This window comes from Eriocheir sinensis, chromosome 1, assembly GCF_024679095.1.
Source record: "Eriocheir sinensis breed Jianghai 21 chromosome 1, ASM2467909v1, whole genome shotgun sequence".
In the NCBI taxonomy this organism is placed as follows: Eukaryota; Metazoa; Arthropoda; class Malacostraca; order Decapoda; family Varunidae; genus Eriocheir; species Eriocheir sinensis.
In genome coordinates this window covers 13,305,072-13,327,873 of record NC_066509.1, presented here as the reverse complement: position 1 = coordinate 13,327,873, position 22,802 = coordinate 13,305,072, and the positions used below count along the sequence as shown (strand labels likewise).

General features: G+C 45.0%; 1 protein-coding gene across 1 annotated transcript in view; it reads right to left on the bottom strand.

Annotated features, from left to right (window-relative positions):
* LOC126995207 (neuropeptide SIFamide receptor-like) overlaps positions 1–22,802 on the bottom strand; it is a 72,135-nt gene that overhangs the window by 17,170 nt on the left and 32,163 nt on the right. The window contains exon 2 of the mRNA XM_050854535.1: positions 9,120–9,370. Coding sequence (XP_050710492.1) covers positions 9,120–9,370 — 251 coding nt within the window. The remainder of the gene's footprint in view (positions 1–9,119; positions 9,371–22,802) is intronic.

The following is a 22,802-nucleotide window of genomic DNA, read 5'->3' as shown; positions in this document are numbered from 1 at the left end:
GTAAATTATTCACCTTTCATTTTTTTTCTCTATCTCCTTTAGTTCGTCCCTTCTCTCGTGTTTTCCTTCTTTTTATCTTCTCATCCTTCCTTCCATCCTTCCTTCCTTCCTCCCTTTCTTTATTTCTTTCCTTCACTCCTTCCTCCATTAAGTATTCCGCATCTGACAAAATTTAATATAATGCGAAATGAGATTTTCACTGACCTTATAACTGAGAAAATAATCTCTCTCTCTCTCTCTCTCTCTCTCTCTATATATATATATATATATATATATATATATATAAATGTATAGTACGTACGAGTATGTAACCATATGCCCTCTCGATGTTCTTTTTTTTATCTGTAAAGTAAATGCACACAGCTCTTTTGCACGGAGTAGAGTCAAAGGTTTCTCGCCACATTAACTCCCCTCCTGTTACTGATTTACTGAATTTGACGAAGGCAAGAGAGTGTTTAGAAGATGCCGTTGTTTTTTTTGAGTTTGTAATAACTGACATCTCATGGTAAGGGAGAGTTTGGAATATGCCTCAGTCTACCCAAAAACCGAAGGGCTTTAATGCATATCCAGGCTGCGGGTATAGTCGGCCCACAAACCACAGAGCTGCCTCCCCTCCCTTGCACACACGTCACTATATGGATACCTGGGGACACCTGGGAATGGGCAAACAGTGGTAATCCCGATGCTAAAGTCGCCCATGTCTCCCGGATTAACGGATTTGCATTCCATCAAAGGCTTAGCGGCACACGAGTTGGAAGTGTGCGCTGCGGCAACGTGACATTCGGCATACAGACCTTTAACTCTTGCTTTGCTTATTAACTTATGTAGTGAACCAATGTATGCTTTGATATATATTGTATACTCTGACTATGATTTATTCGTATTTAAACATGTATCGTGAACTACAGTGAAATGTAAATCTATCTATCTATCTACCTACCTATATAGTATCTTTGTCAATCTTCTTGTTTATTTGTTTGTTTAAATATATATATATATATATATATATATATATATATATATATATATATATATATATATATATATATATATATATATATATATGGGGGGGCGGTGGCTGAATCGACAGAGCAACACCACCGCGTTCAGGAGGACGCGAGTTCAATCCCCGCCCGGTGCCACCAAGCTGGGATTTTTCAGCCGCCGCCGAGTGGTTTAAAACTACCCACATGCTGTCCAGAAGACCACCTATCAACCCGGACTCTAGATTCTAGGATTAAAGATGAGCTCCGGGAGGGCAGCATGAGCCAATGCAAGATGGCGCCACTATAAACACTCGCCTGCGCCAGAACGGGCTGGGCCGACCATCAGGACCCACCGGGAAGAAGCCTTGGGCCGACCATCAGGCCCCACTGGGAAAAAGCCTACCGGCGCTATAGGCCGCGATGTAAAATATATATATATATATATATATATATATATATATATATATATATATATATATATATATATATATATATATATATACCTACCTACCTATCTATCTTTCTATCTACCTATCTATCTACCTACCTGTCTATCTACCTATTTAACTAACTATCTATCTATCTATCTATCTATCTATCTATCTATCAATCCATCTATGTATTTATCAATTGATCTCTTTCTATAATTACCAAACTACCTATCTATCTGACCATCTAGCTATCTCTCTTTTATCTAAATATCTATTTATCTGTCTACTTACCTAACTATCTATCCATCCAGCAATCTGTCTATTTCTATAACTTTCTATGAATTGTTGAAATGATAAATGAATTCACTGTAAAACGAAACAGAAATTTCAATAGCCAGATTAATCTGTCTGCCTGTCTGCCTACCAGTCAATATGTTAGTCATTGTTTTGAGTTCAAAATTTCAAAAGATAAATTGATAAAAAATGACGAAACGAATATACAGTTCAAATGACAAATAAATCTTACTGTGTAGCTGCCTGGCTGTCAGTCGATTCGTTTTCTTCGAGTCCATCGTTTCTTCACCCATCGTCCCGCGGTTCTCGTTTGAGACTTCACCTTAACTTGTGTAACGAAGGTGTTTATGTAAGTTTGTCCACACACACACACACACACACACACACACACACACACACACACACACACACACACAAACGCACGCACGAACGCACGCACATACACACGCGCGCGCGCGCGCGCGCGAGAGAGAGAGAGAGAGAGAGAGAGAGAGAGAGAGAGAGAGAGAGAGAGAGAGAGAGAAGGGGAAAGGTTAGGGAAGTCGGTAACTCACAAACCCTGATCTAACGATAATTATATTTTTTTCTCAGATCTTAATATTACTGCTTGTGTGCGTAGCCTGTTCTTTACAACAGGGAATGGTTTGCTCTGCTGTAACGGCTGCATGTGAAATCGAAATGTGGAAACAAGTATGTGAAATCAATTGTCTTTCTTCGCCGTGTTATAGTCTACCATATTAAAAGGATGAATATTGTACAGTTGCATGTGTTATTGAGGTGCTAGAAAGAATCTCATATAAAGTTTGCACACACCTTGGGAGACGGTAATCTAACTTATCTATACATTGCTTTTACCTTTCAGACATGTGTGGAAGACATTATCGGTGAACTTTTTACAGCCTACCAGGAGAAAACCTCAGAAACCTTAACTAAGCTCGTGACAGCACAAGCAGAACGTATAGACTATGGACAGCATACCTTGGGAAGACTTAGCCTGACCCAATTGTACAGACTCCGTTACCTGAACTAATTACATCTTGCTACGAGAAAGCGATTACCTACCTAAATAAAACAATTTGCAAGAAACGGCCTGTTATCTTGTTTCACCATCATGTAGGTCGGCTCATCTCCCACCCCAATATAACCAATTATTGAAGTGATCAACAACTTTCCTAATGATACGTAATGAGCCAACTTTATTAAGACTTAGGAGACTCTGCAGCCTGTCTTTTCTTCCGAGCGTAAAATAATGATACGGGGAGGCAACGAAGTCAGTGAATAAAGACATGAGACACGGACAGCTTCAATATTTTGCAATATATTTACTGAGGAAAAGTTGGTGGATTAGGTGCAAAATAATATTTTTCGTATTAGTGTTGTTTGTCTGGCGGTAAAAGAATAATATAGGTATTTTGAGAGAAATCATAACATCCGGGTTCTTTGGGAAAGATTACAAAGACAATGGATACGCCAGAAAAGAGAGAGAGAGAGAGAGAGAGAGAGAGAGAGAGAGAGAGAGAGAGAGAGAGAGAGAGAGAGAGAGAGAGAGAGAGAGAGAGAGAGAGAGAGAGAGAGAGAGAGAGAGAGAGAGAGAGAGAGAGAGAGAGAGAGAGAGAGAGAGAGAGAGAGAGAGAGAGAGAGAGAGAGAGAGAGAGAGAGAGAGAGAGACTGACTAAAATGTTAGACATGGTATGAAAAGACACGTATCAAGTTCTGCCGATAATTCGCCGAAACAACCACTGAAAATAAACAAACACACAGAGACCGATTGATATCAATATAGACACAACACGGATGAAAAATATTAATTCAAATTCAATATGTGAGTGGGTTAAAGAATATCTGAACAACAAACAGACAGCACGTGCTCGCAAGCTAATAATGATAAAATGAAAAGAGAACATGATCAAGCACAATTAATTAATCTATAGGCAATAACACGATTCAAAAGTGGCTCAAAGGACGCGTAAAACTACATCTAACGAGCCATCATACGCCATTAACGTAAAATAGGGTAAAAAATATAAATATACTTAATTCATATTCACAAACATAAATATGCGCATGCGTCCCTGTTAGTGAAGCCCGGCAGTCTGTTTGCTTCCCTCACCGACTCGTAATTATTGTAAGAAGAAGTTTAACGTTGAATCGCTTGCATCACGAAGGAGTCTGACACAGTGTACGCTTTTCAAGTTAGACAAAACACAATTTACACTCAGAAACAGGTGGAGGAGAGGGGGGGTGGAGAGAGAGAGAGAGAGAGAGAGAGAGAGAGAGAGAGAGAGAGAGAGAGAGAGAGAGAGAGAGAGAGAGAGAGAGAGAGAGAGAGAGAGAGAGAGAGAGAGAGAGAGAGAGAGAGAGAGAGAGAGAGAGAGAGAGAGAGAGAGAGAGAGAGAGAGAGAGAGAGAGAGAGAGAGAGAGAGAGAGAGAGAGAGAGAGAGAGAGAGAGAGAGAGAGAGAGAGAGAGAGAGAGAGAGAGAGAGAGAGAGAGAGAGAGAGAGAGAGAGAGAGAGAGAGAGAGAAACCGGCAGACAGACGGATAGGCAGACACACAAAAGAAACACACAGAATCAGACATAAAAATATAGACGGAGAGGAATATTTCAAAGTAATAAGAACAAATAGAAAAACAGACACACGGACAGACAGGTAATTGCATACACACACACACACACACACACACACACACACACACACACACACACACACACACCCGTGCATACACAGATATTGACACAGATTGAAAAAAAAAAAACATCCATTAGCTATTTCTTATCTCAGTTGAAAAATAAGCCAACGAACTAAATATATAAACAAATCAATCGATAAATAAAAGAAAGGAGAAAGGCGAGAGGAAGCAGAGGAAGAGAAACAAGAGAATAGTGAAAGTGTTTCGTGTTTCTTCCCTGCCTACTCAGCCCCCCCCCCACCCTCCCTCCTGATGGTCCTACTTCTTGTGGTGTCTGCTTCTACTGGGAATTCTACTTTGGCTGTTGAGGCGCTTTGATAGAGACTTAAGTGTCAATGATTTGGTATATGTGGGTCATCGATTTCTCTCTCTCTCTCTCTCTCTCTCTCTCTCTCTCTCTCTCTCTCTCTCTCTCCACACACACAAATAAGCTGTCCTTAGCGTTACGGGCGGCAGCAAATGTGGGGTTTAATTAATTATATCAGTGTAAAGCCTAATGACTCTGTTTGTCTCCTCTAAAAATACTATACACACAGTTATTGATACATCCGTTGTGTTTTTATATTCGTGTGCTGGTATTTCCGTCCAGCTAAATATATATATATATATATATATATATATATATATATATATATATATATATATATATATATATATATATATATATATATATATATATATATATATATATATATTACAGTTTTGCCATGTTTTTTTTTAATACAGTTCGATATATCTTTCCATTTGTCTCCCAGCAACCTTTTATGTTTTACCAACATTCCTCCAGTCACACTTAGGTCCAATTCGTGTCTCTTTCTAATGCAAACTCTTGCTATAAAGACTATATATCATCTATTTGCTTGGTAAATCCATCTATCTTTCTCTATATATCAATCTGCTAATATAGTTAACATTATTCTAAGCTAGCTCTTACTAAAGAGAACTCACTTATTACCAATTGCAGGGAGTAGGTAGGAAGACACCTTCCGGAATGGGCGTAAGCTACTCCCGGTGAAATATATACGGGAAGCGAGGAGGGCACTGCAAGCCCACCAAAGACCCACCCCGTGTCCTCACTTTCCGTTTCCCTATTATCTCATCAACACCAGAAAGTAGTTCAGCATGCTCTCTAAAGACAAATCGTCTCATTTTCCACACCACACTACATACATGCTACACACACACCACTTCCTCAAAATTATCAAAATTCATAATGGCTGCTAACAAGATTGCCTCAGTCCCCATCTTGGGGGGTGGGGGACCAAAAATGGCCACCGACAAAAGAGGTGTCTTGATAACTCTTCAATTTTCTTCTTCATTAACTTCAGCAACGTTCGCGGTCTTCGTTCCAATTTTCATTCTGTGGAACACCATCTTTCCTCCTCTAAACTTCACCACAGGTTTCTGAGGCTATTAACAGTAATCTCTACTCCGTCCCCTCCTACTATCTCTATCCTTAATTTCAATCCAAAGCTGGATGTTGCCTCTACGTACGCAACGACATCACTTGCTCTCGTGCCTACGACCTTGACTCCTCTGAATTTTCCACCATCTGGCTAAGACCTCATTGTCACTAAATACATCTGTGCTGTTTATCTCTCACCTAATTCTACTAACTATGTAAAATTTCTTGAATATTTGAACTCCAAAGTGGAGCACATCTTGTCTCACTCCCCCTTCGCTGAAATCTCCATCCTAGGAGATATCAATGTTCACCACCAGCTTTATAGCTTTCACCCTCTTTCACTGACCAGCCTGGTGAGCAAGCTCACACCATTGCTCTCCTCAATGATCTAAAGCAGTTGGTTCAGCACCCTACTCGTATTCCCGACCATCTTGAAGACCGGCCCAACATCCTAGACCTCTTACTGACCTCTAATCCTTCAGCTTACTCTGTCAAACTGTTCTCTCCATTGGTTTCCTCCGATCACAACCTTATTTCTGTATCCTGTCCTATCGCTCCTGTACAGCCTCTAGATCCACCGAAGAGGCGGTGCTTCTGGCATTTTGTTTCAGCTCGGTGGGAAGACCTGAGGATGTATTTTTTTCAATTTTCCGTGGAATGATTACTGCTTTCATGAGAGAGACCCCTCTGTGTGTTCCCAGCGCATCACTGAGGTGATTGTCTCTGAAATGGAGGCACACATTCCACGTACATTCTCTACACCTCATGTTACAAAGCCTTGGTTTAATCACGCTTGTTCTCGTGCTATTAAAGATAGAGAGGCAGCTCACAAAAGGTACCAAAGCTTTCGCACTCCTGCTAATCACGATCTTTACATTTCTTCCCGGAATTGTGCCAGATCTGTTCTCCTACTTACCAAACACAATTTCATAAATAGAAAGTGCCGCAACCTTGCTTTTTCTAATTCTTCCAAGGACTTCTGGCACCTAACCAACACTTCTTCATCTTTCCCTCCTCTCCTTAATCCTGACGGCAGCACGGCTGTCTCATCTATCTCTAAGGCTGAACTCTTCTCTCAGACTTTCTGTAAAAACTCCACTCTGGACGATTCTAGGCATATTCCTCCTACTTTTCCCCCCGCTGACTCATTTATGCCTGTTATCAAAATTCTTAAGAATGATGTTTTCTTTGCCCTCTCTAGCCTTAACCCTCAAAAGGCTTATGGGCCCGATGGAGTGCCTCCTCTTGTCCTTAAAAAATGTTCTTCCGCGCTGATACCCTGCCTGGTCACACTCTTTCGCCTCTGCCTTTCAAAGTCTACCTTTCCTTCCAGCTGGAAGTACGCCTACATGCAGCCTGTGCCTAAGAAGGATGACCGTTCTAATCCCTCAGACTACCGTCCTATAGCTGTACTTTCCTGTCATTCTAAAGCTTTTGAATCTATCCTTAACAGGAAGATTCATAAGCATCTATCCACTTCAGACCTTCTATCTGACCGCCAGTATTGGTTCCGCAAGGGGAGTTCTACTGGCAGCGTGGGCGGATGTACGCCAACCGTGGCGGGCATGGGGGCCGAAGGCGAGCCGGCCGTGGCGGGCATGGTGGGCAGTGGCATGCCAGATGTAGGTGGCATGTGTGCCGAAGGTATACCAGCCGTGGCGGGCATCGTGGGCATGGGCATGCCAGCCGTGGCGGGTATGGTGGGCGGGGGCCTAGACCAGAATGATTAGGGAGCAGTTAGTGGTGTACCGAACGGCAGGGTGGTGAGTGCGTAACCTGGCGTAGGGGGTCTGTGAAGTAGCGGTGGGTAATTGAACGGTGTCCCGCAATGAGGTTGTGGGGTGATTAGCGATGACACGGTTTCGTAGAGATGGTTCACCCGGTGTGTGAGTGCGGCCACGTCGGGGCTTGGCGGCTGCTGTGATGGCGTGACGGCTGGCTTCCTGATGTTGCCGTGTACACGAACTGCGTGAGCCCAGGTGTCGGCGTGCGAGGTGGGGCGGGGCCGACAGGTGTGTGGTGGTGTCTGGGTTCGGGCCAGCAGAGTCGTCCATCCCGTAGGCCAGGGCGGCAGCGGCCAAATCGTGAAGCGTGGGGCCAGGCACGGCCATCACTGCTGCACCAGGCACCTCTCACAGCACCATAATGTAGATGGAAACGCGATGTTAATGCAGAGCTTTTACTAATGCTTAATACAGAGGTGTGAGTTGTGCGGCGACCAGTGGAAGACTGCCTGCCCGGAGTGTGGCGGAGGCTCAGGACGCCTCCGCTGAACTACCAACTGCCCGGCCGGTCATCTGGTGGTTAGGTGCTAACGTCACTTAACTCTAAATCTTAACTGGAAATTTCATATCTCTTCTCTTGTTATATCAGCTTCCTCGAGGTTGGGTGTTCTGTATCGTCTCCGCCAGTTCTTCTCCCCCGCTCAGATGATGTCCATATACAGGAGCCTTGTCTGTCCTCGTGTGGAGTAAGCAATGTCGCATCTCTTTCTATCTTCTATCGATATTTTCATGCTGACTGCTCTTCTGAACTTGCTAACTGCATGCCTCCCCCCCTCATGCGGCGCCGCTGAACTCGACTTTTTACTCTAGCTCACCCCTATACAAACCAAACCCCTTATGCAAGAGTTAACCAGCATCTCCATTCTTTCATCCCCTTTACTGGTAAACTCTGGAACAGCCTTCTTTCGTTTGTATTTCCTCCTGCCTATGACTTGACTTCTTTCAAGAGGAGGGCATTAAGACACCTCTCCGCCCGAATTTGACCTCTTTTTTGGCCACTCATACTTTTGGCTTTTATAGGAGCAGCAGTTTTCGGGCGCTTTTTTTCTTCACTTTTTCTTTGTTGCCCTTGAGTTGGTTCCTTTCTATAAGAAAATAAATAAAAAATAAAAACAGCATCTTCTAAACTGTTTTCCGTCTTCGTTAAAATCAATATGCTTCACTTCTAATTACTACTTCCTCTGTTTATTTGCGCCATTCTAGAACTAACGAAGAAATTTAATATGCTGGATGTGGCGTTCAATTAATCAGTGAAAGCGGTTGATGAAAAGCTCGTAGGAAATCGAGTCTGGCATACTGATATTATTGAGGCCGATCTCAGGGGAATGACCTAAAAAGGAAGAACCTGTAATGGGCAATTGTATCTTTATCTATCAAACAGGAGAATACATTTACATCATGGCAGTCACTATAAATATAATTCGCCTGTACCATTAACGAGCTGAGCCTATCCACAAGCCCCTAAAGAGATCCTACGGACAGCTCATAAGAAAGGGAAATATAAGATCAAACAGTTCTCTAGTTACTCACGCTAAGGTCCGAGTTAGGGATTGGCTCCAGCGTGAAGTAAATGGCCCAAGGCAGAGTGATGGTGAGCGAGAAGACCCAGATGACGACGATGATGCTGCGGCAGGTGCGGGATGTGATCTGGCAGCGCATCGGGTAGCAGATGGCCAGCGCGCGGTCCACGGAGATGGCCACCAAGGTGTTGATGGACGCCGAGACGCTGACGCCCTGCAGGTACGACATGGCCTTACACACGAACAGGCCCAGGACCCACGCTGTCGAGGGTAGTGCGAGAGATATGTAAGGTACTTAAAGAAACATTAGACAGAAAAGGGATTAAGCATAAAAATACGTTATTTATCGAAACGTTATACATAGAGACATTACCTATAGATCAGACCCAAGGAAAGAGGTCGATGGAAACAGTAAACATAAAAACGACACGTAAACCATCGATAAAAATGTTGAAGTATATAAAAATGATGAACACAATGAAAATTCAAACAGCACCCGGAACGAACGCAATAATAAAAAAAAAAAAAGAGAGCAACGTTACAGCTCCATGCAAAATAAATTCGGAAAGCCTTGATAACACGTTTGACCTTTCACTTCAGGCCTGACAGAATGAACAAGAAGAGACCGAGGATCAAAGCTATTAAGTGAATTTACAATAAATCACACAAATGGTTAGCACAACATATCATAAGTCCTACATTCTCTAAGATATTTCAAGATATCTTACGATTTTTTGCACAAGAAGAGGTCCAGAATGAAAGCTCTTACATGCCCTCATTTTCAGACGAAGGAAGTTTAAAAACATAAATACATAAAAGCATGCAGCGTGTACGTCCCAGCAAAGAGAGGTAAAACTTTTCTCAAAATGCTCATCGTAAACAATTTTTCCACCTTCCAGAGCAGAACAAGATTATTCCTCTACTCACTTCCACCCACCTACTAACCTACTAACACTTACACTCACCCCCACCCACCTACTTACATTTACACTCACCCCCACCCACCTACTTACATTTACACTCACCCCCACCCACCTACTTACATTTACACTCACCCCCACCCACCTACTTAAACTGACATTCGCCTCCACCCACCTACTTACACTCCCACCTCCAACCACCTATTTAAACTTACACTCACTACCTTCCACCTACTGACACTCACCTCCACCCACTTACTTACACTTACACTCACCTCCACCCACCTACTCACACTTCCACTCACCTCCACCCACCTACTCACACTTCCACTCACCTCCACCCACCTACTTTCACTTCCACTCACCTCCACCCACCTACTTACACTCACCTCCACCGACCTACTTACGCTCACCTCCACCCACCTACTTAAGCTCACCTTCTCACACCAACTTCCACTCACCTCCACCCACCTACTCACACTTCCACTCACCTCCACCCACCTACTTACACTTACATTCACCTCTCCCCACCTACTTACACTTACACTCACCTCCACCCACCTACTTACACTCACCTCCACCCACCTACTTACACTCACCTCCACCCACCTACTTACACTCACCTCCTCACAGCAACTTCCACTCACCTCCACCCACCTACTCACACTTCCACTCACCTCCACCCACCTACTTACACTTACCTCCACACACCTACTTACACTCACCTCCACCCACATACTAATACTTACACTCACCTCCACCCACCTACTAACATTTACACTCACCTCCACCCACCTACTAGCATTTACACTCACCTCCACCCACCTACTTACACTTACACTCACCTCCACCCACCTACTTACACTCACCTCCACCCACCTACTTAAGCTCACCTTCTCACACCAACTTCCACTCACCTCCACCCACCTACTCACACTTCCACTCACCTCCACCCACCTACTTACACTTACACTCACCTCCACCCACCTACTTACACTTCCACTCACCTCCACCCACCTACTCACACTTCCACTCACCTCCACCCACCCACCACACTCCACTCACCTCCACCCACCCACCACACTCCACCACCTCCACCCACCCACTCACACCCACTCACCTCCACCCACCTACTCACACTTCCACTCACCTCCACCAACCTACTTACACTTCCAGTCACTTCCACCCACCTACTTCCACTCACCTCCACCCACCTACTCACACTTACACTCACCTCCACCCACCTACTCACACTTCCACTCACCTCCACCCACCTACTTACACTTACACTCACCTCCACACACCTACTTACACTTACACTCACCTCCACCCACATACTAACACTTACACTCATCTCCACCCACCTACTAACATTTACACTCACCTCCACCTACCTACTAACATTTACACTCACCTCCACACACTTACTTACACTTACCTCCACCCACCTACTAACATTTACACTCACCTCCACCCACCTAATTAGGCCGCTTTCACACCAAGGTGGCACGTCGCACGTGGCATGCCACGTAGCACGCCACTTTTTTTTTTTTTTACAACAAAGGAGGCAGCTCAAGGGCACAATAAAAAAAACAATAAAAAAAGCCCCCTAATCGCTGCTCCCATAAAAGAATCAGAAGAGGCGCCCAAAAGCAAGGTCAAACTCGGGAGGAGAGGTGTCCTGATACCCTCCTCTTGAAAGAGTTCAAGTCGTAGGCAGGAGGAAATACAGATGAAGGAAGATTGTTCCAGAGATTACCAGCGTGAGGGATGAAAGAGTGAAGATGCTGGTTAACTCTTGTATAAGGGGTTTAGACAGTATAGGGATGAGCATAAGTAGAAAGTCGTGTGAAGCGGGGCCGCGGGAGGGGGGGAGGCATGCAGTTAGCAAGTTCAGAAGAGCAGTCAGCGTGGAAATATCGATAGAAGCTAGAAAGTAGGCAACATCGCGGCGGAATTTAAGAGGTAGAAGACTATCAGTATGAGGAGGAGAGCTGATGAGACGAAGAGCCTTAGCCTCCACTCTGTCCAGAAGAGCTGTGTGGGTGGAGCCCCCCCACACGTGAGATGCATACTCCATACGAGAGCGGACAAGGCCCCTGTATATGGATAGCAACTGCGCGGGGGAGAAGAACTGGCGGAGACGATACAGAACGCCCAACCTCGAGGAAGCTGATTTAGCGAGAGAGGAGATATGAAGTTTCCAGTTGAGATTTTGAGTTAAGGATAGACCGAGGATGTTTAGTGTTGAAGAAGGTGACAGCTGAGTGTTGTCGAAGAATAGGGGATAGGTGTTTGGAAGATTGGGTCGAGTTTATAGGTGGAGAAATTGAGTTTTTGAGGCATTGAAGGACACAAGGTTCCTTCTGCCCCAATCGGAAATGATAGCAAGGTCTGAGGTTAAGCGTTCTGCAGCCTCCAGTCTGGAGTTGTGTACTTCTTGTTGAGAGGGTCTTCTATTGAAAGAAGTTGAATAATGCAGAGTGGAGTCGTCGGCGTATGAGTGGACAGGACAGTTTGTTATGGGAAGATCATTGATGAATAACAGGAAGAGAGTGGGTGATAGGACAGAGCCCTGTGGAACGCCACTGTTGATAGGTTTAGGGGAAGAGCAGTGACCGTCTACCACCGCAGAGATAGAACGGCCGGAAAGGAAACTGGAGATAAAGGAACAGAGAGAGGGATAGAATCCGAAAGAGGGAAGTTTAGAAAGCAAAGACTTGTGGCAGACTTTATCAAAGGCTTTCGATATGTCTAGCGCAACAGAGAAAGTTTCACCGAAACGGCTAAGAGAGGATGACCAAGAGTCAGTTAAGAGAGCAAGAAGATCGCCAGTAGAACGCCCCTTGCGGAACCCATACTGGCGATCAGATAGAAGGTTAGAAGTGTAAAGGGTCTTTTGAATCTTCCGGTTAAGGATTGATTCAAAAGCTTTAGATAGACATGAAAGTAAAGCTATTGGGTGGTAGTTTGAGGGATTGGAGCGGTCACCCTTCTTGGGCACAGGCTGTACAAAGGCATACTTCCAGCAGGAAGGAAAGATAGATGTTGATAGGCAGAGACGAAAGAGTTTGACCAGGCAGGGTGTCAGCACAGAAGCACAGTTTTTAAGGACAATAGGAGGCACTCCATCAGGTCCATAAGCATTCTGAGAGTTGAGGCCAGAGAGGGCATAGAAAACATCATTAGGAAGAATCTTAATAACAGGCATAAAGGAGTCAGAGGGGGGATGAGTAGGAGGAATATGCCCAGAATCGTCCAAGGTGGAGTTCTTACAGAAAGTTTGAGGTTAAGGAGAGGAGGGAAAGAGGAAGAAGTGAAATTGGAGGAGATATTTTTGGCTAGATGCCAGAAGTCACGGGAAGAATTAGAAGAAGCAAGGTGTTGACATTTTCTATTTATAAAAGAAGTTTTGGCAAGTCGGAGAACAGATTTGGCACGATTCCGGGCTGAAATGTATAGATCAAAGTTAGTGGGAGTTCGAAGGCTCTGGAACCTTATATGAGCTGCCTCTCTATCTTTAATAGCACGAGAACAAGCGTGATTAATCCAAGGCTTTTTAGCATGAGGAGTAGAGAAATTACGTGGAATGTATGCCTCCATTCCAGAGACAATCACCTCTGTGATGCGCAGAGCACACACAGAGGGGTCTCTCTCCTGGAAGCGGTAATCATTCCACGGGAAATCGGAAAAGTACATCCTCAGGTCGTCCCACCGAGCTGAAGCAAAATGCCAGAAGCATCGCCTCCTCGGCGGGTCCAGATGATGTACAGGAGCGATAGGACAAGATACAGAAATAAGGTTATGATCGGAGGAGCCCAACGGAGAGAACAGTTTGACAGAGTAAGCAGAAGGATTAGAGATAAGGAAGAGGTCTAGAATGTTGGGCCTGTCTCCAAGACGGTCGGGAATACGAGTAGGGTGCTGAACCAACTGCTCTAGGTCGTTGAGGAGAGCAAAGTTGTAGGCTTGTTCACCAGGCTGGTCAGTGAAAGAGGATGAAAGCCAAAGCTGGTGGTGAACATTGAAATCTTCCAAGATGGAGATTTCAGCGAAGGGAGAGTGGGTCAAGATGCGCTCCACTATAAAGTTCGAATAGTCAAAGAGTTTTACATAGTTAGTAGAGTTAGGTGAGAGATAAACAGCACAGATGTATTTAGTAATAGAATGACAGTGAAGTCTTAGCCAGATGGTGGAAAATTCAGAAGAGTCAAGGTCGTGGGCACGAGAGCAAGTGATGTCGTTGCGCACGAAGGCGCAACATCCAGCTTTGGATTGAAATTTAGGATAGAGATAGTAGGAGGGAACAGAGTAGAGGTTGCTGTCAGTAGCCTCAGAAACCTGTGTTTCGGTGAGGAAGAGAAGGTGAGGTTTAGAGGAGGAGAGATGGTGTTCCACAGAATGAAAATTAGAACGGAGACCGCGAATGTTGCAGAAACTGATAAGGAGGAGGTTCGAGGAGTTATCAGGACACCTCTCAAGTCGGCAGCCAGAAGGGGAGTCCTCCCTGTGGGAATTTATGGTCCCCCCCCAGGCGGGGACTCCGAGGCAGTTTTTTTCGCCATGTTGAATTTTGAATTTTGGGAAAAGGTGTGTGTGTTGTGTGAATGTAGTGTGGTGTAGAAAGAGAGAGGAACTGTCTTTAGAGAGCATGCTGAACTACTCTCTGGTGTTGATGAGACAAAAGGGAAACGGTTAGTGAGGACATGGGAAGGGTCTTTGAAGGGCTTCAGCACCCCCCTCGCTTCCCATATATCCTCACCGGGAGTAGCTCACGCCCGTTCGGTAGGTGTCTTCCTACCTACTCCTAGGTTTGAAAACAAACATCAGGAAATGTATGAAACCTTTCTCACCGAGGAGGCGTGACCCGTCGCATGTGCCACGTGCGACTTGCATTTTTTTTTTACATCAAAAGAGCCGGCTCAAGGGCAACAAAAACAGTGTATATAAAAAAGCCCGCTACTTCCCGCTCCTAACAACAGAAAATAGTATAGAGTGGCCAAAAGAGAGGTAAATTTCGGGTGGGGAGGAGTCTTGATACACTCTTCTTGAAAGAGGACAAGTCATAGGCAGTTTACCAGTGTAAGGGAAGAAAGAGTGAAGATGCTGGTTAACTCTTGTATAAGGGGTTTGGATAGTATAGGGATGAGCAAGAGTAGAAAGTCGTGAGCAGCGGAGCCGCGGGAGGGGGGGAGGCATGCAGTTAGCAAGTTCAGAAGAGCAGTCAGCGTGAAAATATCGGTAGAAGATAGAGAGGCAACATGGCAACGGAATTCAAGAGGTAAAAGACTATCAGTAAGAGGAGGAGAGCTGATGAGACGGAGAGCCTTAGACTCCACTCTGTCCATAAAAGCTTTGTGAGTGGAGCCCCCCCCCGCGTGAGATACATACTCCATACGAGGGCGGATAAGGCCCCTGTAAATGGATAGCAACTGTGCGGGGGAGAAGAACTGGCGGAGACGATACAGAACGCCCAGCCTCGAGGAAGCTGATTTAGTGAGAGAGGAGATGTGAAGTTTCCCGTTGAGATTTTGAGCTAAGGATAGACAAAGGGTATTTAGTGTTGAAGAAGGTGAAAGCTGAGTGTTATCGAAGAATAGGGGATAGGTGTTTGAAAGATTATGTCGAGTTGATAGGCGGAGAGATTGAGTTTTTGAGGCATTAAAGGACACAAGGTTCCTTTTACCCCAATCGGAAATAATAGCAAGGTCTGAGGTTAAGCGTTCTGCAGCCTCCAGTCTTGAATCATGTACTTCCTGTTGAGAGGGTCTTCTGTTGAAAGACGTTGAATAATGCAGAGTGGAGTCGTCAGCGTATGAGTGGATAGGACAGTTTGTTATGGAAAGAAGATCATTGATGAATAACAGGAAGAGAGTGGGTGATAGGACAGAGCCCTGTGGAACACCACTCTTGATAGGTTTAGGGGAAGAACAGTGACCGTCTACCACCGCAGAGATAGAACGACCGAAAAGGAAGCTGAAGATAAAGGAACAGAGAGAAGGATAGAAACCGTAAGAGGACAGTTTAGAAAGCAAAGACTTGTACCAGACTCTATCGAATCCTTTCGATATGTCTAGCGCAACTGCGAAAGTTTCACCAAAACGACTAAGAGAGGATAACCAAGAATCAGTTAAGAAAGCAAGACGAACGCCAGTAGAACGCCCCTTGCGGAACCCATATTGGCGATCAGATAGAAGGTCAGAAGTGGAAAGGTGCTATTGAATCTTCCGGTTAAGGATTGATTCAAAAGCTTTAGATAGACAGGAAAGTAAAGCTATAAGGCGGTAGTTTGAGGGATTGGAGCGGTCACCCTTCTTAGGCACAGGCTGTACGAAGGCGTACTTCCAGCAGGAAGGAAAGGTAGATGTTGACAGACAGAGGTGAAAGAGTTTGACCAGGCAGGGTGTCAGCACAGAGGCACAGTTTTTAAGGACAATAGGAGGCACTTCATCAGGTCCATAAGCCTTCTGAGAGTTGAGGCCAGAGAGGGCATAGAAAACATCATTCCGAAGAATATTAATAACAGGCATAAAGGAGTCAGAGGGGGGATGAATAGGAGGAATATGCCCAGACTCGTCCAGAGTGGAGTTGTTAAAGAAAGTTTGAGAGAAGAGTTCAGCCTTAGAGATAGATGAGAAAGCGGTGCTGCCATCAGGGTTAAGGAGATGAGGGAAAGATTAAGAAGTGAAATTGGAGTATATATTTTTGGCTAAGTGCCAAAAGTCACGGGAAGAATTAGAAAAAGCAAGGTTTTGACATTTTCTATTTAAGAAAGAGTTTTTGATAAGTCGAAGAATAGATTTGGCACGATTCCGGGCAGAAATATATAGATCATGGTTAGCAGGAGTGATAAGGCTCTGGTATCTTTTGTGAGCTGCCTCTCTATCTTTGATAGCACGAGAACAAGCGTGATTAAACCAAGGCTTTTTAGCATGAGGAATAGAGAAAGTACGTGAAATGTGTGCCTTCATTCCAGAGACAATCACCTCTGTGATGCGCTGGGAACACACAGAGGGGTCTCTCTCCTGGAAGCAGTAATCATTCCACGGGAAATCTCAAAAGTACATCCTCAGGTCGTCCCACCGAGCTGAAGCAAAATGCCAAAAGTATCGCCTCTTTGGTGGGTCCAGAGGATGTACAGGAGCGATAGGACAGGATTAAAAAATAAGGTTGTGATCCGAGGAGCCAAACGGAGAGAACAGTTTGACAGAGTAAGTAGAAGGATTAGAGGTAAGGAAGAGGTCTAGTATGTTGGGCCTGTCTCCAAGACGGTCGGGAATACGTGTAGGGTGCTGAACCAACTGCTCTAGGTCGCTGAGGAGAGCAAAGTTGTGGGCTTGTTTACCAGGCTGGTTAGTGAAAGAGGATGAAAGCCAAAGCTGGTGGTGAACATTGAAATCTCCCGAGATGGAGATTTCAGCGAAGGATAAGTGGGTCAAGATGTGCTCCACTTTAGACTTCAAGTAGTCAAAGAATTTTACATAGTTAGTAGAGTTAGGTGAGAAATAAACAGCACAGATGTATTTAGTAATAGAATGACAAATAAGTCTTAGCCAGATGGTGGAAAATTCTGAAGAGTCAAGGTCGTGGGCACGAGAACAAGTAAAGTCGTTGCGCACGAGGGCGCAACATCCAGCTTTGGATTCAAATTTAGGATAGAGATAGTAGGAGGGAACAGAGTAGAGACTGCTGTCAGTAGTCTCTGAAACCTGTGTTTCGGTGAGGAAGAGAGGGTGAGGTTTAGAGGAGGAGAGATGGTTTTCCACAGAATGAAAATTAGAACGAAGACCGCGAATGTTGCAGAAATTGATAAGAAAAAGGTTCGATGAGTTATCAAGATACCTCTCAAGTCGGCAGCCAGAAGGGGAGTTCTCCCTGGAGGAATTTATGGTCCCCCCCTCCCCCCACCCCCAGGCAGGGGGCCACTCCGAGATTGAACATGGCCTGGTTTTTTATATTTTTTTTAGTGTGCGACTTGCCACCCCGGACTGTGATGCCAAATTTTAATGGAACTTTCACATCCAAACCTATTATTAGTCAAGGTAATATTTTTTTTTTTAATTTTAATAACAAAACATACAATAAAATGAAAACTTTTGGATGTATGGCACATATAGAGTAGTTTTCAAGAGGCTAGACAGATTTGCGCAAACACATTTGACAACACTGCCGGATGAGAGGGACACGCAGCCCTGGAGGAAACAGTTGTGGTTTGTGCTTGCTCTCGTGCACAACTATACCCCTCCCAGACAACGAACTATTTAACATAAAATTTCTAGAAGTTGTGGAGCAATACAAATGTGTGTATGACACAACATCACCTCAGTACATCTCGAAGGATGAACAAGACAAGGCATGGAACTGTATACAGTGTGAAGTGGACTGCCAGCCTGACACGCGTGGCGACGTGCCACCTTGGTCTGAAATCACCGTGCCACTCGTCACTTGCCACTTGCCACCTACCACTTGCCACGTGCGACCTGCCACCTTGGTGTGAAAGCTGCCTAAACTCACCTCCACCTACTAACTTAAGTTCACCTCCTCCCACCTACTTACACTCACCTCCACCCACCTACTCACACTTCCACTCACCTCCACCCACTTACGAACTTACACTCACCTCCACCCACCTACTTACACTTACACTCACCTCCACTCACCCTCACCTTCGCCCACTTATTCACAACTCTACTATCATGCACCCACTCGTACTTGTGTTATTTTTTACACTTTACCGTCACCCACCTTCACTAATCCACCTCCTCCTCCTCTCCCACCTCCACCATTGTATACCTATTTTATTCTACCTCCAAAGACATCTGTTTACTTCCCCTCCCCGTTCTTGTTTTCAATCAAGGGTATAGTAAGAAAAGGAGGTGGGTTAGCGGAGAAGGAAAAACAACAGGAGTCCCCTTCATTCTGCTTCGTCTCTCCCACTCCACCTCCACCCACCTACACACACTTCCTCCTACCTCCACTTTACGTCTGCCATCACATTCTTTACCACATTAAACACGTCAACGAGTTCAATATTTCAGAGTACAGTACACTTATAACTCCACCCACCTCAAACATTTCACAGTGATTCTCCCCTTCCATTCCCCCTCCATACACCTAACTACTAATACCTACCAACACCAGCTCTCATCCACCTCAAACAAACAAACCTTATAACTCCACCCTCCTCTCACCAGCCACAGTGATTCTCCCCTTCCATTCTCCCTCCACACACCTAACTACTAATACCTACCAACACCGGCATTCATCCACGTCAAACCATGACACTAATTCGTCCCTTCCGCTATGCTTCCACACACCTGACACGCCACATGCGCACGAGGCCTCAGTGCACCTGCCTTCACCTGTCACATGCACCTGCGATACTTAAACACCTGTCATGTGGAGTGACACTCACAGGTATTATGCGTCACATTTTTACCTCACCAAATGCCTCTTTTTCTCTCTCTACCTCCTCTTTGACATGCACTCTCACATTTGTATTTCCCCTTTTCCTCCTTCTCTCCTCTCCGCTGCTATCCTTCTTTCCCTCCTTTCCACCTCTCCTCTGTCACTTTGCACCTGTACCGTCCCTTCCTTATACCTCTGATTCTTCTTCCTTGTTTATTCTCCTCCCACCACGCACCACCTAGCTCTGTCTCCCTCCCTTTTCTCCTCTCTTATCTTGCAGCAACCATTCCCACCCTCTCTCCAATCCCCTCCCCCGAGTCCTCCCTCATTGCCCTCCCCTATCGCCCTTCTAACACATCCCATCTTCCCTGCTTACATGCTCCTCTTTGTACCTACGTTTCCGACCCCCCTCTACCTTCTTACATGACCCTCCCTCCTCACCTGTCCCTCTCCCTCCCGCCCCCTGGTAAAGGTGTTTGTCTGCCCTGGCTTTTGACTTATTATCATGACAAAGGTGGTGCATCGTGCCTCGTCATCCCCCGTCCGTGTCAGCTAACTCAGTCCCATCAGTGTTATTTGGGCGCCACTAACCTCTACTTATACTGCTCTCCCTCTACTTACACTCTCTTTTTTTCCAGGAAGTGTTACTACAGTCAATCAATTTAAAACTGGCGGACGGGGGTGACAGTGCGGGTCAGCTAAGCCCACCACCTTGCCACATACTTTTAACACCTCTCGCTTCCTCTCATATGTCAGCTATTCACTACCTTTAAATTAATTCAATTAAATAACTGGATATTCCAATAAGGTCATATAGCGTTAAGATTGTTTCGTTTTTAAGATAATAACAAAGATTTTGTATAAATACCACGACACTTGACACCGTTGTATTCCAACGTTGTCTTTCTACACATCCAGAGCCCAAAACCAGATCACTTCTCTCAAGGTCATGGAAGGCTCAGCAGCCTCTGCCTCTCCCACCCCTCCTCTCCCTGCCTCTCCACGTCGTCGTTGGCTGCACAGCCACGAGAAAAAACTCATTTGCAATGTAAACAAGTACTTTTTAAACGAAAAAAACAACAGAGGATTTATCATACCACCCACAAGAGTAACTGCAAGAACACTGAGAGAGAGAGAGAGAGAGAGAGAGAGAGAGAGAGAGAGAGAGAGAGAGAGAGAGAGAGAGAGAGAGAGAGAGAGAGAGAGAGAGAGAGAGAGAGAGAGAGAGAGAGAGAGAGAGAGAGAGAGAGAGAGAGAGAGAGAGAGAGAGAGAGAGAGAGAGAGAGAGAGAGAGAGAGAGAGAGAGAGAGAGAGAGAGAGAGAGAGAGAGAGAGAGAGAGAGAGAGAGAGAGAGAGAGAGAGAGAGAGAGAGAGAGAGAGAGAGAGAGAGAGAGAGAGAGAGAGAGAGAGAGAGAGAGAGAGAGAGAGAGAGAGAGAGAGAGAGAGAGAGAGAGAGAGAGAGAGAGAGAGAGAGAGAGAGAGAGAGAGAGAGAGAGAGAGAGAGAGAGAGAGAGGAAACATGGAAATGCAGGCAACAGAAAGCCTATTGGCTCATTATGAGGTCGCCCGCTTTGGTGATTTAATCTGCTCGACAGCCACTTAAGGCTTGAGGAGCAGATGCAAGCACCTCGATATTGAGGAGCAGATTAAAGCACCTCGATATTCAGTTTACTCCCGACGCAGCGAAATGACGGTCGATTCTATACTTGAAGGAGTTGATGGTATTCGCATTTACTATTTATGAGGGAAGATTGTTCCAATGGCGGATGACTTGGTTTGAAAAGAAACTCCTTCCACTGTCTGTGTTACATCGACTCAACTGAATGGGTAAACCGTTATTTCTAGTTCTTGAGTTGGTTTGCAGTTCAAAGAATTTGGAGTAATCGACGTTATTGAACTTTTTCAGGTACTTGAAGACTTAAATCATATCCCCTCGTAAGCGTCTTTTCTCCAATGCAAAGAGATTGAGTCGCCTGAGTCGTTCCTCGTACGATTGAGCCCTTAAGGTTGGAATCATCTTCGTGGCGCGTCGTTGAATCCTTCCCAGTAAATCAATGTCCTTTCTGTAATTAGGAAACCAGAACTGTACTGCATACTCGAGGTGCGGTCTTATCATGGAATTGTACAAGGATAGCATCACGTCTGGCGTTTTACACTCGAAGTTCCTCGCTATGAACCCGAGCATAGTGTTGGCTTTGTTATATGCTTTTTTTACAGTGATTCGCATGTTTCAGGTCACTGCTGATAGTGCCTCCAAGATCCTTTTCCTCCTGCATAGCCTGCAGAGGTTTCCCATTCATGATGTCTGTGTGGTTACTATTTTGGGACCCAATGTGCATGACTTTGCATTTGTCAACATTAAAGGACATTTGCCATTTTTCCGACCATTCGATAATGTGATTGAGGTCTTTCTGAATTATTTCGCAGTCGGTCTTTGTGAGGGCCTTTCCATCCACCTTGGTGTCATCAGCAAATTTCGATATTGTGGACTTCAGTCCTGATTCTAGGTCATTGACATATATGATAAAGAGAATGGGTCCCAGCACTGACCCTTGAGGCACTCCACTAGTGACTGGAAGCCAATCGGAAGGCTGTTCGTTGAGTAGTACTCGTTGTTTTCTGCCGGTGAGCCAATCTCATCCACGCGATCAGATTGGCTCCAATGCCGCCAAGTGCAGTTTCTTGAGGAGTCGCTCGTGCGGTACCTTGTCGAAGGCTTTCTGAAAGTCCAGGTATATAATATCACTGGGGATGTAGGCATCCCAGTTCTTATATATGCCTTGCAAGAAGTCTAAGAAATTCGTTACGCAGGAGCGCTTGTTTCTGAAGCCATGCTGGGTGTCGGAGATTATATTATTGTCTTTTAGAAACTTAACAAGTTTGTGTTTAATAATCTTTTCGAGTATTTTTCCTGCCACTGATGTCAAACTTATGGGCCTGTAGTTTTATGCAACGCTTCTGTCTCCTTTTTTGAAAATCGGTATTACGTTCGCCATCTTCCAGTCTTCTGGGACCTTGTTCAGTTGTACTGACCACTTGAATATGTTAGTGAGTGGCTGAAGTATTTGTTGTTTAAGCTCTTTTAATAACCGCGGAGACAAACTGTCGTTTGTCCAAGTACTTTTTCACTTCTTGGTCGCATATTGAGTCAATTTCCAGGGGAGGGATCCCCCTCGGTGGGTAAGGGCACTCGGGAATGGTTTCGATGTCCTTGACTGTGAATACGGATGCGAAGTTACTGTTGAGGATTCTGGCCATCTGTTTACTGTCCTGAGTTACAGATCCAGTCTCGTCTGTCAGGGGACCAATATTGGATTTTACTTTCTTTTTCGATCTGATGTATGTGAAGAATTTCTTGGAGTTGG